General features: G+C 39.5%; 1 protein-coding gene and 1 pseudogene across 1 annotated transcript; both read left to right on the forward strand.

Annotated features, from left to right (window-relative positions):
- Positions 1-1,733: 1,733 nt before the first annotated feature.
- LOC124080324 (uncharacterized) lies at positions 1,734-15,075 on the forward strand. Its single transcript, XM_046426222.2, has 4 exons — positions 1,734-1,740; positions 11,364-11,570; positions 11,859-12,559; positions 14,933-15,075. Exons 1-4 carry the CDS (start codon positions 1,734-1,736, stop codon positions 14,957-14,959), a joined length of 942 nt encoding a protein of 313 aa, XP_046282178.1. The 3' UTR covers positions 14,960-15,075.
- On the forward strand, positions 14,962-15,536 carry LOC124080337 (large ribosomal subunit protein eL19-like; annotated as a pseudogene).
- The last annotated feature ends 1,334 nt before the right edge of the window (positions 15,537-16,870 follow it).

A 16,870-nucleotide genomic window follows, 5' to 3' on the forward strand; every position in this document is an offset into this window, starting at 1 on the left:
TAGTTTTCTTTCCTTGATTTTGATTTGTTTAGATTTTCTAGCACAATGGGCAAGAAAAATAGAACACATGTATTTAGTGTTTTCTTAGTTGGAAGCACAAATAAAGCTATTATATACTTATTCTGTTGGCACTTACTATTTTTCAACCTTCAGTTCCATCTAAAATATGGCTATGTATGAGAAATGTCTTTGAGAATCAGTTGATGCACTCTGATGCACAGACATATACCTACCTCTTATTCTAAAGCAATAAGAACAGAAAATGGTACAAAGTAGTATCAGTGTTGAGGACTTCACCAACCTGCCCTCTGAGAACTTTACTCTGCATTTGAACTAGTTCCTGAATTTCAACAAAGAGACATTTGGAACTGTATACTTTTAATTATCAATCAGGTGTGACTAAGTAATAGTTCTTTCTTCTCACTTTTTAAAAATTAGTTTTCTCACTAGAGAATGAGGTTAATAATCTCCATCCTACTTTTTCACTTAGCTGTATTGTGAGGATAATAAACACTAAAGCACTGTATAACATTGTAAAACCCAAGTAAGTGCTATTGTAACAAGAATTTAGAGGTTGCCTTTGTTAAAAGTACTCTTTCCTTGGGATTACAAATGTCCAATGGGTTAAAATGAGATAACAATATTGACATATCTGTCTCTTTCGCTCTGAGTCACCTTGCATTCCAGGAACATTATGTCTAATCCTAAATGTCTTGTGATGAGAGGAAATTACCCCTCAGTCAACAGCAGCTTTATTTCAGGAAAGACCCTGTCTGACTGAGATAATGATCAACCAGACCACTCTGATCAAAATGGCTTGAGTATGCATATTTCTGGTCCCCTTATCTATATAATCTGGAAGTCTGGGATATGTCAGTATCCTGAAGACAGGGCAGAGATGCTTCATCTCGCTTGTCTTCCCAATCTGGTCATATTGATTAAAATTCCTTTATTTGGCTAAGGTTATGGCTCAGCAGTAGACCACTCACCTAGCACATGCAAGTCCCTGGCTTCAATCCTCAGCACCACATAAAAATAAATAAACAAAATATATGTGTACAACTAAAAATAAATATTGAAAATTTCTTTATTTTTTATCATCATTCTTCTTTCTATTTTTGGTTTTTTTGGGGGGGAACTTGGCCAGAACTTGTTTCTTGGTACCTCCCAAGTAGGGCCCCTGGTTTTCAACTCCGATAACACTATTATTATGTCATTTTACTATTCCAATCCATAGTGTAGGCTACTAAATGAGTTAGGAATAAAGAAATATTTTTTCTGCATTTAAAATTGATGCAGCTTGACTTTTATCCCTAAAGAATCTATTTTCCTCCCAAAAGAAATAGAAAAAATACCTAGAAACATTCTCCCTTCATTATTCTGACATCTCTGTCAAGAACAAGAAATCTGGATTTCTTCCCTGCTATGTTGTTTTTATCCTATCTTCATTTCCAAAGCTGAATAGGATGCCTCTCTTGATAGATTCTACCTCCTACACATATTCCCCTATATACAAAATAATTTGATTTTAAAATATGCCATTTCCTCTGACAGAAACAAATCTGGCCCATGGGAAATGTGTGGAAAAGTTCTGGAATAGGTGAAGGATGACCCCTAGTCTTACTAATAGATAGGGATTCATCTTTCTTGTGCCCAAGAAATAAATCAGGTCATCATATTTCTCTGTTCTCCATTAACCTGAGTTTGTTTGAAGAGTAATCATAGGTTATGACATGACAGGTAAGTCATCTACTTCATTTAAAAGCTGGATTTCAATTCTAGCACCATTAATCCATATCCATGTAGCTTTATGTAAATAGTTCTGACTTTTGGGGCCGAATTTTCCTTATCCACCTAAAAATATAATGTTAGTTCATGCTTAGTGAAATAAGCCAGAATCAGAGAGTCAGAGGTTGAATGTTTTCCTTCATGTGTGGAAGCTAGAAAGAAATTAGGAATTAAAAATAAAAGAAGATCTCATAAAAATAGAAGGGAGAATGATGGGGTAAAGGAAATGAATCTAGGGAAGGGAGGAGGAATGGGAAGGGGAAAGAACTGCAGATTGAAATTGACCAAGTTGTGCTAAGTGCATGTATGAATAAATCACTATCAATTCTGCTTTTTTATATATAATGCCTCAATTATAAAAACAGTAAATGAATAGAAGGAAGATCAATAGAATTGAGAAAGGTGATCCAGAGAGTGAAGGTGGGAGGGAAAAAAGAGGTACTGGGGATTTAAATGGAAAAAATGTTATATGTATTTATAAAATGTTGAACTCCACTTCTATGTATAACTAATAAAAACATTGAAATGACGTTAATGGTAATAAAATTTATTTCACAGAGTGGTTGTGAATGATAAATTAGGTTTAGCACTTGGTACAATGCCTGGTGCATAGCACATCCTCATGAGTTGTAGCTGTTGTCATTTCATCACTGCCATTTTATTAGGGGTAGTGGGAAACACAATGTTGACCTGAAATGGTGAAAATCTTTGTCTCTTCAGGACACCCAGGTGGCTCCCATCATGTATTCAGCTCCTTAGGACCTTTGCCCTGCTCTAGTTTTCCCCAGGACTCTGCACTGAAATGGAACTACAAAGCCAGAAGGAATTTCTCTAGCAGCTTCTGAGTGTTAGAGCCTATTCTGTGACAAGCTGTCCTCATTGAGTCAGGATGAGCCCAAGGTATTGAGATTTCTTTAGATTGGAGCCTGGATCACAAAAGCCCCTAACTCATAAAGTTGTCCTTACAGAGTGAGCAGCCTGGCTGATATCTGGCAAGAGAGAGACAATGAGAAATTCTAATTTTCTTCAAGCCTTGAGTCATTTATAGTTGATAAACTATAAGGACATCTTCATCCTACACCATGCTAAATTAATAAAATATCTTTTTAACTAAAACTGTCATGCCTGAAACATCTTTTGATTCTAAAGGCTTTCTTTGTGGACCAAGTACTATGTTACTATTAGTTAAAGAAGCCAGATCTTAACATTTTAAGCCATGCAAATGAGCTTTGTATGAGAAAAATGGGCAGCTGACAAAGCTGATGGCTTCTTGCTTGAACCTACAGCCTCCATCTATATGCAGACTTAATCTCTTTCATTCAGTATAGAAAAGGAAAGCTAGAGTTTAATTACCTGTTGTTAGTCATTTACTTGAAAGAGTTCTTAAAACATCTGGGTGATATAAAGATATGACTGTTTCAGTAGGCACTTAGCCAGTAAAATGGAGACAAGATTTGTGTGAATGCTGTTTGATAGTGATATTCTTCTGTTCACCTTCTACCATGTGTGTTAAATTCTCTTTCATCTTGCAGTTCTTCGTTCCTCTCCTTCCTTCCTCTCTTCTCAATCCAAGATTTATAATGTTTGCTTTTTGTGTTTTTTTTAGAAGAGATAATGCTATTTGCTGTTCAGGAATGATGGATTTGTTTTTTTCATGGGATCATACATTGAAATGATGTATTTTAATTTATGTCTGAATATACATAGGAAGACTTTCTGGCAGTCTTTCCTTTAATTCCCAGGCAAAGAAAAGCCACCTCCATGATCTTTCCCATCATTTTCCAACCAATTAGCTGCTACTTCCATTTGCTTTCTAGGCACTGTTTTCTTTTAACATGATGGAAAGCTAATGTCATTGTGCCAAATAGAGGTGGTTTGTACAATGCTGTTTCTCTAAATTGAAACACTTAAAGGCAGAGATGATTGTGAATTTCTGTTTCCTCGGTATGCAGCTAGGTTCTAATCCAATGCCCAAAAGACTATTCGTTCAGGAAACACCAAGTGAGTCATGCATGCCTACTTAGGACTAGGATGAAGAGGGTCATGTGAAGATGCTAATGTTTTGATAGGTGTAGTGCTAGAATGGAACTACACACAGCTACCCAGAGGAAGGAGATCTGACTAGACTGAACAGTGTGTGTGTGTGTGTGTGTGTGTGTGTGTGTGGTGGGGGGCAGCTGGGGGGTAAGGGCATTGCAGCTACAGCTGTGCTCCCAGCTACAGTGGTATTTTCCAAGAGTACAGCATGTACCCAGTGGTATAGATCAGATGGAAGGGGAAATTGTGTTACCAACTTCAGATCAGAAGATCATCCCACAGGAAACTCAATGTCTCAGAGCTGAGTGCTGGGGAGAAAGAAAGACTTTATTGAGTGGTGGAAGAAAGAAGAGGGAGCTTAGCTTACCAGTCAGCAGGAGGTTGATGAGTTACAGATACAGGACAGGAGTGATGAGAGAGATGGATAGGATAATGAAGGAAAGGAGAGGAATAATCAAGTCTTCTCTGGGAATTGGCAGAGAGCTTGCAGGAATTCCTATGCCACCTTTTTTCAGTCCTTCATGGTTTGTTTTTTTGTGTTCATCATGGCTGGTAGTTGAGGGAGGAGTGAGAGAGAGACAGACACAGAACCCTGTGCAGTCTGGGTCATGTTAACTATATTAATTTTAGGCAAAACATTTCCAAAATGATCCATGTGTCTAGATGCGGAACTTGGTAGAGTCTGGCAAAAGGTTAAGGTAACAAAGGAGACAGACACAGAATAAAGACTGAGATTTTCAGACTTTTCATCCTATTGCAGTTACTGATTAGATATCTGTAGGCCCAGGTGAAGACTCAGTGGTGTAATCAGGAAAAGTGGCCTTTAGGTCCCTGAAGAGTAGCCCAGGTAATCATTATCATAACCCACTCATCAAGGTGTGAGCTAGGCAAAGCCAGTAAAGACCAATAATGCATGTGACCAGCCATGTGACCCCCCAAATTAGTGCCTTTTAAATCAACTAATAGCAATTGAAGCTATAGTGTTTATTTAGGGTTTTAATTTAGAAAAAAGTTTTATACATTAGAAACATTTTAGGGGATAATTTTGAGTCAGAAATGACAATATTTGTTACCTAAGAGGGCACAGATTTATCCAACTTGTGATCTGTTTTTCTAATAGATGTTCATCCCACAAGAAGAATATTAGTAAAAGTAGTTTAGGTTCATTCACAACTACTGTCCATGAAAAAAAAAATTATTTGGTGCCAAATTAGGCAAGAATCAGGCAGCAAGCCAATCATATCTTAATTACAATATCATATTAAAACAAGGCAATTTATTGCAATCAGTGCTAACACAACTTATTTATAAACTGTTATTATATGCATTAGTGTCCTACAATATATTTTATTCCAGGCTGGGACTATAAGTGTTTCGTTATATTCTAAAGTGAAAGGCCATTAACCTACAATTTTTCATGCCATCTTGCCCCTACATGGGATTCTTTTCTATTCAGAACAGAATTTTTAAGCTCTTTTAGGTTATTTATCTGTTACTATTTAGTTTCTCTGTGGATCTTAATAGGCTACAATCACAGATTGTTCAACCCGTGTGACCTGTATTGTGGGCAACTGGCCTTTTAAAAAAATATCTGGAATGGGTCCTGAATGGGGTCAGGCCTCTTTATTTGTCTCTCCTTCCTGGGTGTTAGTGATTATAGAAGCCAATATGTATTTCCTAGTTCTGAACCCTTGCAGGTCTTGGCAACTCTACAAAGAATACTTAGAACATAGTGAAACAAGTTGTGGGACAGCTCCACCAGCAAGATGACCTCCTATTTTCAAAGCCAGCACATGGCTTAGTGTTGGGAGGTCTTGTTCTGCAAGCTGAGTGTGGATAGTGTTTAAGCCTAAGCCTAGAGTTCTGAAGGAACAATCTCCATGTTGGCAGTTTCTCCCAGAGAAAGCTCATTAATTGATGCAGTGAACATAGAGACTGAGTGGAGGGCAGTTGTCACTGGATAAACTTGTGCTTAAATACCTGGATGAATCAACTCTAATCTGCCTCCACTGCTCAGAGAGTGACAGAATCTTCATATGAAGAAGAGGAAACTATTTATAGTTTCTGCTATCAATGTGCCAGAAACTGCTGAGTTGAGCATGTTTAATTATGTTTCTCAATATAGTTTCCTGACTCTTCCAAACTAGGTATTAATACCAAGCTCATTTTATATACAAAGAAACTGAGGCTCCATTCCCTCTATATTGCATCATGCTGTAGTTGTCTTTTTTACATTATGCAACATTTACCAAGGGTGAGTTGTCCTTTCTGAAGATTAATTCTATAAATTTTCTTTTCTGGTACTTAGGCCTGTACTCACTATATTACTACAGTCTTTTACACAGGAGGCAGTAGAAGGAAGGGGGATGTTTGTGGAATGATCGTGACATGATTGTGGACCCTTCTTGTATGTGTGCATGAATTTGGGGCCAGAGAATAAGGTAGGTTGTGTCCTGGCAGTGCAGACCATGGCCCACCCAGCAAGAATATGGCCCTTGATGGAAGCTTCTACACCCTGGGTCAGAGCTGATTGATATTTTGCATACTAGTCTAGTTTAAAAAATAGGATAGCAAATGTGGCCACATGCATGTTGATTATTTGTCTCTGAAAGAAAAGAAATATTTTAAGGGCAGTTCACATTTCTAAATATAGATGTTTTTTTCTTTGTTTTCTTAAGAAGCCTTCATAAAAGGAGGACAGGTTTCCCAACAACTGATAGTTTTTGTATTGGTGTGCATTTTGGAATCAAACAGTACACTTCCACCAAATCACTTCTCTAATCCCCCTGCTGCTATACCAAGTCTCTTGGTGGAGTTTGTGCCAATCTCTAGTGCCTGCTTTATGGGGCCTGGGCTAGGGGTTCTTTTGTCACCTGGTGGTGGGAGAGCCCCAGGAAGGCAGGCTGGCTCCCTCCCTGAGGGTCACTCCCTGGGCTTGCCTTTGGGATGGAAGGACAGTGAGCATATCGTCCACCATTCTGGTGGTCAGCTTTCCCAAATGCCAAGGCTGTGTGGAGGACAGGGAACACCAAGGAGATGTCCTCTAGGATCCTGGACACCAACATTTAGCCATAAGAATTCATTTTGAAAAAAAATAATTCATTTCAAAATTTTTAAAAAGTAATTTCCAATTAGTGAGAGCATGGCTTCCATTCTCTTCAAGATAATAAAATATAAATAAATAAATAAATGTTAAAAATAAAAATAAAAATTAGTCACACTCACCTGGTGTTGAAACTCTATTCTACTGCTTATTAGGTGCAGATCCTGGGAAAGATTTTAAAAATTCTCTTTTGATCAAACTCATCATCTGAAAAATGGGAATAACACTAACTGTTGCACAGAGTTGTGGATAATGGCTACTGAGAACTCTTACATCATTGGGGCTGTGATTAAATGAGATGATGAGATGATATAAAAAGAAGATATTATCACTGTGCTAAGTTTAAAGGAAGCATCAAAGGATAGCTTCTATATTATTAGGACTTTGATAAGAAATATCTACTGTTGATGTCTTTCTCCTTATACCTTAAAATCAATGAAGACACAATTGAACTTTTAAAATGTAGGTCCATCTTCATACATATAAAAATATACCTGTGAGATCAGTTATATCCAAACATTTTACTATTTCCATCCACATTCTCTCTCTTGCCTCCTTTATATACCAAATAATCTCCAAATACTTTCACAGCAACAAAAATTATTTTTTTTCACACAAGGGATTGAACCCCAGGGGCGCTTAAACACTTAGACATAACCCTAGTGTGCTATCTCTCTCTCTCTCTCTCTCTCTCTCTCTCTCTCTCTCTCTCTCTTATTTTTATTTTGAGACAAAGTCTCACTAAGTTACTTAGGAGGCTGAAGCTGGCCTCAAACATCTGATCCTCCTGCCTCAGCCTCCTGAAGCACTGGGATTTCAAGTGTGTGCTGCTGCATCCAGATTCATGTTTCTATATGCTTAAAATGTGCACTAACTCAGGTACAATAACTCACCTGTCCTTCACACCTGTCCTGTGTTGAAGGTGCTAGTCTCATTTCACAGTTGGGGAAACACTCTCAAAAAGGGTGGGTAATCTGCCAAGGTGGCACAGTCTGTTAGTAGAAAAGTTGAAATGGAAACAGCCCTTCTCATTCTTTCCCACCACACAAGTCTCTGACAAAGAAGAAAATGCATGGTTGAATCTCCCTTCAACTTCTATTTTTCCCTTCCTGGTATGCAATATCTTAAGCTTCTGCAGAGAGCTCTCCAAGGCCTCAGAGAGTAGAGAAGCAACCCAATTGACATTGCCACCAGTACAGGAAGCATGGTGAACTCCCCCTCCTGTTCAGTCATGGTTATATCCCCTTTATTTAAGCAGGGAAATCAGGCAGCTGGAATGAAGCATTTTCTATAGGGGAAAACTGAGTCACTTGCATTTTGGGGATTTCCACTCTAACCTCCCTCTATGCTGATAGATGGCAAATAGCTCCCAGGCTTTGGTGGCTCATCTGCATATTGGCAGCTTGTCTGCAGTTCCATTCAGTTCCAGGAGTCATACTCTTTTATTTCCTTCCTGTTTCAGAAATTACCATTAGACTTTATGAGCATCCAAAGTGAGGAAAAGATTATGTGGGTTTCCTCTTTCAATTCTGAAGATGGGACTTTTGAACTGGAGTCTATGGCCAGTGTATCTGGTGCTGTCTTTGTTAAAGGTGAAATAGCACCTTCAAAATGACACAGATTTTATTCACTTGTTTGAGAAAAAGCAAGGGAAAGGAAAAGGGGAGAAGAAGGGTGAAAAGAGGGGAAATGCTAGAAAAGATAAAGGCTGACAGGAGTGAAAGGTTAGAACCCTGACAGCATAAAGTGCAGTATTAAAAGTTCTTCTCATCTCTTAGATATGTGTTAGAATTACGTGTTAGGTTTTTAAGAAATACTGAGTATGGGCCTCACCCCACACTTACCGAGTTAGAGTCTTGGGATTAGCACCCAGGTTGAATTTGTAAAGTCTCTCAGGTGTTCAAAATGAGAGTCAAGTTGAAAAACAACTGAGTTCAATCCTATAGAGTCCTCCACCTCAGAGTTTCAGACTCAAATAGATAATCTTAATGCAAACACATCTGCATGAGGACATGTAGTAAGAGAAGGTTCTAGACCAAACACAATAGCCATAGATAACATCAAGTATGACATGAGAAACAAATGCAAAGATGAAAAAATAAACATAAATTGTCAGGGATGAGAAAAGGCATCTTGGTTTTATTACATCTGGTTGATAGGAGAATAGATTCTGCTGTTCATTTTTTAAAGTTGTAAAACAGGTAATGTTTTAACTCTTTCATTATTGTGATGTATTTAAAACCATATAAAATTATACAAAGAAATTATCTAGAAGGCATGCAATTTATTTTAAAGCTATACAACATTTCATTCTTATCCCAGAGTTGTGAATAACAAAGTCCTACATAAGACTGCATATGTTGTCCAGGAAAAATGGAAGTATAAGTAATATGCTCTGAACATGTATGAGCGTATATTCACAGTCATATTTAAATGAATTCCAAGTGGTCACATATCAAGTGAAAAGAAGTCAAAGATTTACGGTCTGGTAAGGAGAGGTTCTCTGAGGAGTACTCTGTGGAATGCATTTCTCTTAACAGTAGCTCTGGTGGACTCAATTCAATTCTAAGCATATTTCTTTAATCCTGGCCTCTCACTGGGTCAGAACCATTATTGTAGGAGACCCTGGGACAATGATTATTGAAAGGTCTGTGACAAACTTTCTCTGGAAATTTTTTTTTTTTTTTTTAAATCTTTTGATCATGCTCAGAAACCCTGATTCACCTTGGTTGAAAAGTCCCAGGACTACCACTATTTCAGCATAGGGGACAAACTGAGTGCAGCTGGTGGTCTTCAAATTGTAAATATGCCAAAAACTCTGTTGAGGGATTTGGGGGTTTTTGTTTGTTTGTTTGTTTTTTAAATCGGCTGCTTAGGAAAGTGCTTAATCAGCTTTGAATATTCTTTGTATCACTTCAGGAAGATTCATCTGGGTAATTTAAGGACATGGTCTGGAAGAGAATTTTCAGAATTGGTAGGATAAACATTTTGAAATCAGATGGTCGAAAGGATCCTGTGGTTAGCCTTCACCTGAGACAATTCTCAACAGGTGGCCCAGTGACAATGATTCAAGGCAGCTCTTAGGTGCTGCCTGTTAACTTAGGATCATTTTGGTATTTGCCAGCAGCTTACCAGATTCTTTTGTTGTTTGTAGTTTGGGTGTTTACATTTACAATTATATTTCATAGTGATATTTATTTGATCTCTTTCTTCCAAGGTTTTTACATCCTTTCTGGTCTATTTTTGATTTATTTTTAGATTTTAATTTTTTGGTGCAAGCGATCAAACCCGTGGCATTGGTTTCAATGTGTCAGGTGATATTTCTAGTGCAGGGTTAAATAGTAAACAGCAGAGACAGCCACATTCTTGTTGTGTTGATCTATATCCGGGCATCACTGTGTTGTTTACCCAATGAAAATGATGAAGGTTGAAGAATGATGAAGGTTGCCATACCTCTCAGTCCCCAGATCAAGTGACAGTATCAGGTTTTATGTGACAAGACCACTCAGGCATTCCTGGAATAAACTGCAGAATTGACAGTACCATGGAAGCTCAACAAATGTCAGCTACCATTATTTTCTCTTTAGGTTTATACAAATAATATGATTCTTTTATATTTCACACAATGAGGTTGGGGGGACCAAAGGCCTTGGGGCAAAGAAAAGAGCACGAGCCTGGCTGGGCCTAAAAAAAATGCTGCAGTACCTTTTATGAAGTAAATAAATGAATAAACTAATTTCTAGACTGAAAAATCACCACAGTAAACACACCTTATCTCTCTCTGTATTTGTAAATTTTGAGATATATGCCCTGTAAGAAGCATTTTCAAATGTTCTTACACATTTGAAACTGAGTATTTAAGTGACAAAGCTACATGACTAGAGGAGATTTCAACCCTCAGAGAGTCTCACTACCCACTACACTCAGTCTACCAGCCACAAAGACTTTGAAGGGTAGGGGACCCAGGGGAACTCAACCCTGCTGCCCCTTCCTGTGGGTCAGCTCTCTCTGCCATTTGCAGTAGGTCACCTTCCAGACCAGTGATTTGTACAGGAGAGACAGCAGCTCCTTTTCTTGTTCACTAGACTCAGAAACTGAGACATGTCTTTTTTTTTTCTTTTTTTTTTCTTTCTCTCTCTCTCTTTTTTTTTTTTTTTTCTGTTATTGTTGTTAGCAATCAAGAGCTTGAAAAACAAATGGGATTTCTATAATCTCAGCTCTTGAATGGATGAGGGGGCAAGAAACAAACCATACCTCCTCAACTCAGTATTACCCTACCAAGGAAGGATGGTGTAACTTTGATTTTCTTAAATTCTGCCAACAGTTTTGAAGTTGTCCAAACCCAAGCCACCCCTGGGGTCAGCCTGGGCTTGGCAGGGGCTGCTCACAGACACCGCTTGCACAGCTTTTCCGCGATCGCCTTCTCTTTCTGCAGTCTTCTCCCTCCAGACGGATTATCAAAGTACACCGCAATACCGAGAATATCTGCTCGAATGTCCAATAACACATTCCATTTCTCAGAACGATCTTATTATTCGAAAGTACCTTCAGCCTCGAGCTGCCCGCCGCTGGAGTTACCTTAGAGCTCGAATCCTCTTAATCAGAAGCGACCAATTAGACATCGATTGGCAAAGCTCTGCCCGCATTGTTCAAGAGCCATAAACTTTTATGTCTGCACCTGAGGAGGGATCCTGATGCCCGCGCGCCGCCCCACAGCCTGTGGCTACAGGGTCCCTAGCCCCGCTGCTCCAGGGCCTGCGCCGGGCGGGAGGCTGAAGCCCACAAAGCTAGCCTGAGGGTGGAGAAGCCACCGGAGCCCTCGAGCTACGCGGCGCCTCCCTACCTTGCATGTTTTGCGGCGTCTGCCCCGTTCCCCACGCGATCGAGCCAGTCCCAGGGCTTCCGTATCCACTTTGGGCAGCATGACAAGGCGGCCGAGGGCGGGAATGGGGAGTCGATATCGGTGCGGAAGCCCAGCACCTGGACACGGGCAGCACAGATTCAACTCCGCGGAAAGAGGGAAGGGGCTACCAGGATGCCCGTTCACCCACCCGCTCGCCTGAGCGTGCCTCCGCCTCCTCCCGAGCTGCCCGGCAGGACCTCGGAGCCCTGTCCTATCTCGCAGCCCCGGAGCCGCCCCCGAGCTGCGAGGAGGTCAGGTTTACCAGACGAAGAGAAGACTGCGTCCGGGTGCCCCGGCTCCGCTCGGCCAGGGAGCAGCTGCCAGGTGCAAGGATCCGCGAAGCGCCGAGCTCCCAGCGGGCAGCTAGGCGGCCGCCTGGCTGCCACTGTCGCCGCCACGGAGCCGCTGCCTCTGCCTCTGCTCCCGGACGGCTCCAGCGACTCCTTTCCCTCCCTCCGCCCGCCCTCTGGCTCAGGATCGGCAGGGGTCTCTCTCTCTCTCTTTCTCTCGCCTCACTTCTCTCCTGCCTCCTCTCGGCTCTCCTCGCCTCTCCGCCCCTCCCCCCTATCTCTTTCTGCCTCCCCCTGGCTCCCTATCACAAGTGCGGAGTTAAGTTCCAACCTCCCTCTCCTGCCTCGTGGACTTCTCTCGCGTATCGGAGAGCAGCCCCTTCCAGCCCCAAGGGTGATGGTGCTGGGAAGGAAAGGGGACAGGCGAGGAGACGGGAGGTAAGTAGGGCCCGGGTGGCGGGGGTGGGGGGTGGGAGATTGGATTGGGATGAGGGGTGAAGACAGTGAATGGGGACGCGGGTTCCGGACTCAGGTCGGACACTAACCGCCAGCCAATGAGGATGCTCCAGTCCCTTAGCCTGTCCCAACCTCTTCACCCCGCCTTAACCCACTCCACTCCACCCTGGCCGGGGAGGGGGTATGTAAATGCTGCTGGGTCTCAGAGCTAGTGATTCTGCAATCTTTGTAATGTTTTGAAGGACCAATAAAAATAGATAGATAGATAGATAGATAGATAGATAGATAGATAGATAGATAGAAAGAAACTGAGACTTGTCTACAGGCTGAGGATTATAAATAGGGTGAGAAGCCAGAGACCCCACAAAGGCATGATTTCTCAACTCACTCCAGGGTATACAGGTGTGTGGGGAATGGAGGAGAGACTAGGCAACAAGAGAGGAATGGCAGCAAAAAAAAAAAAAAAAAAAAAAAAAATGACATTCCCACTGAGGTCTGCCAGTGAAGGAAATGAAGATATTAGTTTACCAGGAAACTCTGTTATATTCTTGAGCCTGGTTATCTTACCATGTTTAAAGGAAGGTGAAAGTATTTTTTATTTAGAAACTGTTATAATAAGTTATACTTAAATTAAATTTATAATTATATGCATGATGGGGTATAAAGTGATGTTAATGATTTTACAAATAATTAAATCAAGATAATTAACATATGTCACCTTGTGTGAAAGTATTTCAAAGTGTATAAATACTCACCCCTATTATTTAATAGTGAGATAGCAGTTAAGAGCCTTTCCTTGATAATCTAACAACTCTATGTATGAGCTCCATCTCTGTCAGTTATGGGTTGTGTGATCTTGGGCCAGTATATTAATTAAGCCTTCATTTTCATATTTGTAAAGCAGCAATAATACACCACCCTCCTTCTTAAGGTGCTTGTGTAGATGAAATGAGAAAATGTACATGGAAGTACCATGGAAGCTCAACAAATGTCAGCTACCATTATTTTCTCTTTAGGTTTCTATAAATAATATGATTCTTTTTATACTTCACACAATGGGGGGGGGGGATCCACGGCCTTGGGGCAAAGAAAACAGCTATTTATATCCCTGTAGTTTTTAATGATGTTGAGAACTATAATACAACTTCCTATAAAATACATTTTGGCTCAAAGCCAAGGGAGGTGTGATTCATTATGTTGAAAAGTGTATGCCTCTTGGCCTTGAATAAAGTCTAAGTGACCACAAATTCAGATGAGACATGAGTCCTTAAAATAGATTGTTTACAAAAATTACACATTAAAATATATATATATATATATATATATATATATATATATATATATATATATATTCAGCTATAAAATGATCATGCAAAGCAATATTCAGTACTAGTGAATATAATATGCATATACTAATATAGACATTTAGGCTTTTTTCATATTGTATTCTATTTTAAACACATTAGTCAAAATCTAGAAGAGGAAAATTCCAAACATAAAAAGGACACTTATTGGAATAGCAAGTGAAATATTTAGCTTACATTATGACACATTCATGAAGCCCATGGGTCAGCACACTTTTTTTTTTTTTTTTTTTTTTTTTTTTTGGTAACAGGATAGTAAATCCTTTAGAATTTTCAGACTGGTAGTTCTCTGTCCCAACTACTCAACTCTGGTGTTGTAGCAAGAAAGCGATTACAGACAACTTATAAATTAGTGTGATTGTGTTACCATACAATATTGTTTATATTGGCTTGTGATGCTAAGGCTGGAAGACCTCATGATTCTCAAAGCCAGCTTCAGCAAAAGCAAGGTGCTAAGCAACTCACTGAGACACTGTCTCTAAATAAAATACAAAATAGGGCTGCGGATGTGGCTCAGTGCCCCTAAGTTTAATCCCCAGTATCCCCTATTGGAACAAACAAACAAACAAACAAAAATAAGTGGCAGGCCAGATATGGCCTGTGAGTTTTGTGTTACCTTTATTAAATATATATGTGTGTGTGTGTGTATATATATATATATATATATATATATATATATATAGAGAGAGAGAGAGAGAGAGAGGGTGAGGGAGAGAGGGAGGGAGAGTGTGTGTCACGCATTGTATTCAGGATGTTTTGGTAAAATGTGAAAGATGAAAAACTAAAATGATTCACTGAACTCTTCATAAACAAGTTTAAGTAAATATGATCTCTGTACTATGTAACCATTTGTACACTGTTAACAAATGAAGATGATTCTGTGAATATATGGGTATGTTATATACATGTAATATGTTACAAGTATTTAATGTTTAAATCTTATACATATTATGAAAAGCTTCAAACTATATTGGGCTCTTTCCTTTCACAGCTACAGCTGCAGCCAGAAGGAAGCTGAGGCTTCAGAAGAGGCTTGCCTCCAGTGTCCTCTGCTGTGGCTAAAAGAAGATCTGGTTGGATCCCAGTGAGACCAATGTAATCTCGAAGGCCAACTATCAGATCTGGATCAGATCTGGAAGCTGATCAAAAATGGCTGATCATCCACAAAACAGTGACTATCCATTATGGGGCTGCATGTCAGAAAATTACCTTGGCTCCCCAGAGGCACAGACATGTGGGCATAGGTAAGCAGAAGAGTACAGCTAATGCTCCAATGCAGGAGAAGTTCACCTTCATGCAGAGGATGCAGATTCTGTGTAGGCTGCTCAGAGATACCGTGAATCTAACATTTACCACCATATATATCACAGCCTCTACCTGAAGGTAAAGGGCAATGTGTACAAAAACAAGTGGATCCTCATGGAGGATATCCACAAGCTGAAGGCAGGTAAGGCTGACAAGAAGCTTCTGGCTGACCAGGCTGAGACCTGCAGGTATAAGAACAAGGGAGCACACAAGCACTAGGAGGAGCGCTCCAGGCCAAGGAGGTGGACATCATACAGACTCTGTCCAAGGAGGAAGAGACCAAGAAATAAAGCTCCCCTCTTGTGTTTGTATATAGTGGCCTTGGTGATAACACAAATACTCCTTGGACTATAAACGAACTTTATCTGTTAAAAAAATAAAAACTATATTGTACCAAATTTTTAGAAGTGAGAAGTTTTCTAAATCATCCTTTTTACAATAAAAGAAATACAATTAATCTGGTCTTTGATTTGTGAGGTTTAAAGAAGTCATGTTACTTGTGTTAAAACCAGTAATAGTTCATCACTCTCCAAATATTTCTGCTCTGTTGCACATACTTTGATTTTTTTTTAATCTTCAACACCGTTCTGAATTTCGTTCACCATTACATAAAATGTTCAAATTTTCAGCATTGAATTTTATTGGAAATGTATAATTGTCTCGTTGAAACTCATGTCCTGAAAGACTATGGACATATTTAAAAAGCCAAATAATGAAATGTAACTAAAAATAATATTCAGAAAGAACTTTAAGTGCATCCCGATGATGGTCACTGGTAAAAACTGGCAAAAACAAAAATCTTAGTACAAGAATATGTAAATATAGTTGGAAACCTTTGGCTGATATGGAAAATATTAGAAAATGAAGCTGTCAATTGTCATTTGGAAAACAAAAGCTATGCTTAATAGAGGACAACTTTTTTTTTAAGTCAAGCTCTTTTTTACAACCATATAATTTATATGGTAAAGATTTTATTTTAACCATTGTGGTTAGAAATACTATATCTATACTTAAGCACTTAGCTCCAGTCTAGAAAATGAAGTAGCTTCTGGCTAATTCTATCAGTTTGACAACTGTATTTTGTTGAAGATGAACTAAAAGAGACTGGTTTCTCATTATGGGAATGAAAAATCAATGGAACTTTAAATCATCACACTGTCTTTATAAGTTCCAAAACACAAAATGTAGTGATGTGCATAATAAGCTCAAGAGGCTTAGAGAACACCACGTCCTGTTTGGGCCACAATATTTTCTGCACTCAGAAAGCAGTTCAAGAATTTGAAGCTGAGCAAGATCTAGAGATGTATTGAATTCTTTTTTTTCAAGAGGACTTTGGTTCAAGGGCAAGAACTTAATGTTTCTTGACAAAAGAGACAAGTGCCTTTCTTTCCTTCTTTCTCTCTCTCTCTCTCTCTCTCTCTCTCTCTCTCTCTCTCTCTCTTTCTCTCTCTCTCTCTCTCTTTCTTTCTTTCTTTCCTTTGGTACTAGTAACTGAACCCAGGGGTGATTTACCACAGAGCTACATCCCCAAACCTTTTTATTTTGAGTTCTCCCTAAATTGCCATGCTGCTCTTGAACTTGAGATTCCCCTACTTCACTGGGATTACAAATGTTTGTCACTGTA

Source organism: Marmota monax, unplaced genomic scaffold (genome assembly GCF_021218885.2).
Source record: "Marmota monax isolate L192 unplaced genomic scaffold, Marmota_monax_Labrador192_F-V1.1 WCK01_AAM20220418_F8-fsc00719, whole genome shotgun sequence".
Lineage (NCBI taxonomy): Eukaryota > Metazoa > Chordata > Mammalia > Rodentia > Sciuridae > Marmota > Marmota monax.

Bases quoted from the DNA above. Each gene is read 5' to 3' on its own strand.
- LOC124080324 (XM_046426222.2), top strand. The intron at 11,571-11,858 runs GCATTGTTCAAG...CAGCATGACAAG, and splicing joins CGATTGGCAAAGCTCTGCCC to GCGGCCGAGGGCGGGAATGG. The intron at 12,560-14,932 runs GTAAGTAGGGCC...TTCCTTTCACAG, and splicing joins GACAGGCGAGGAGACGGGAG to CTACAGCTGCAGCCAGAAGG.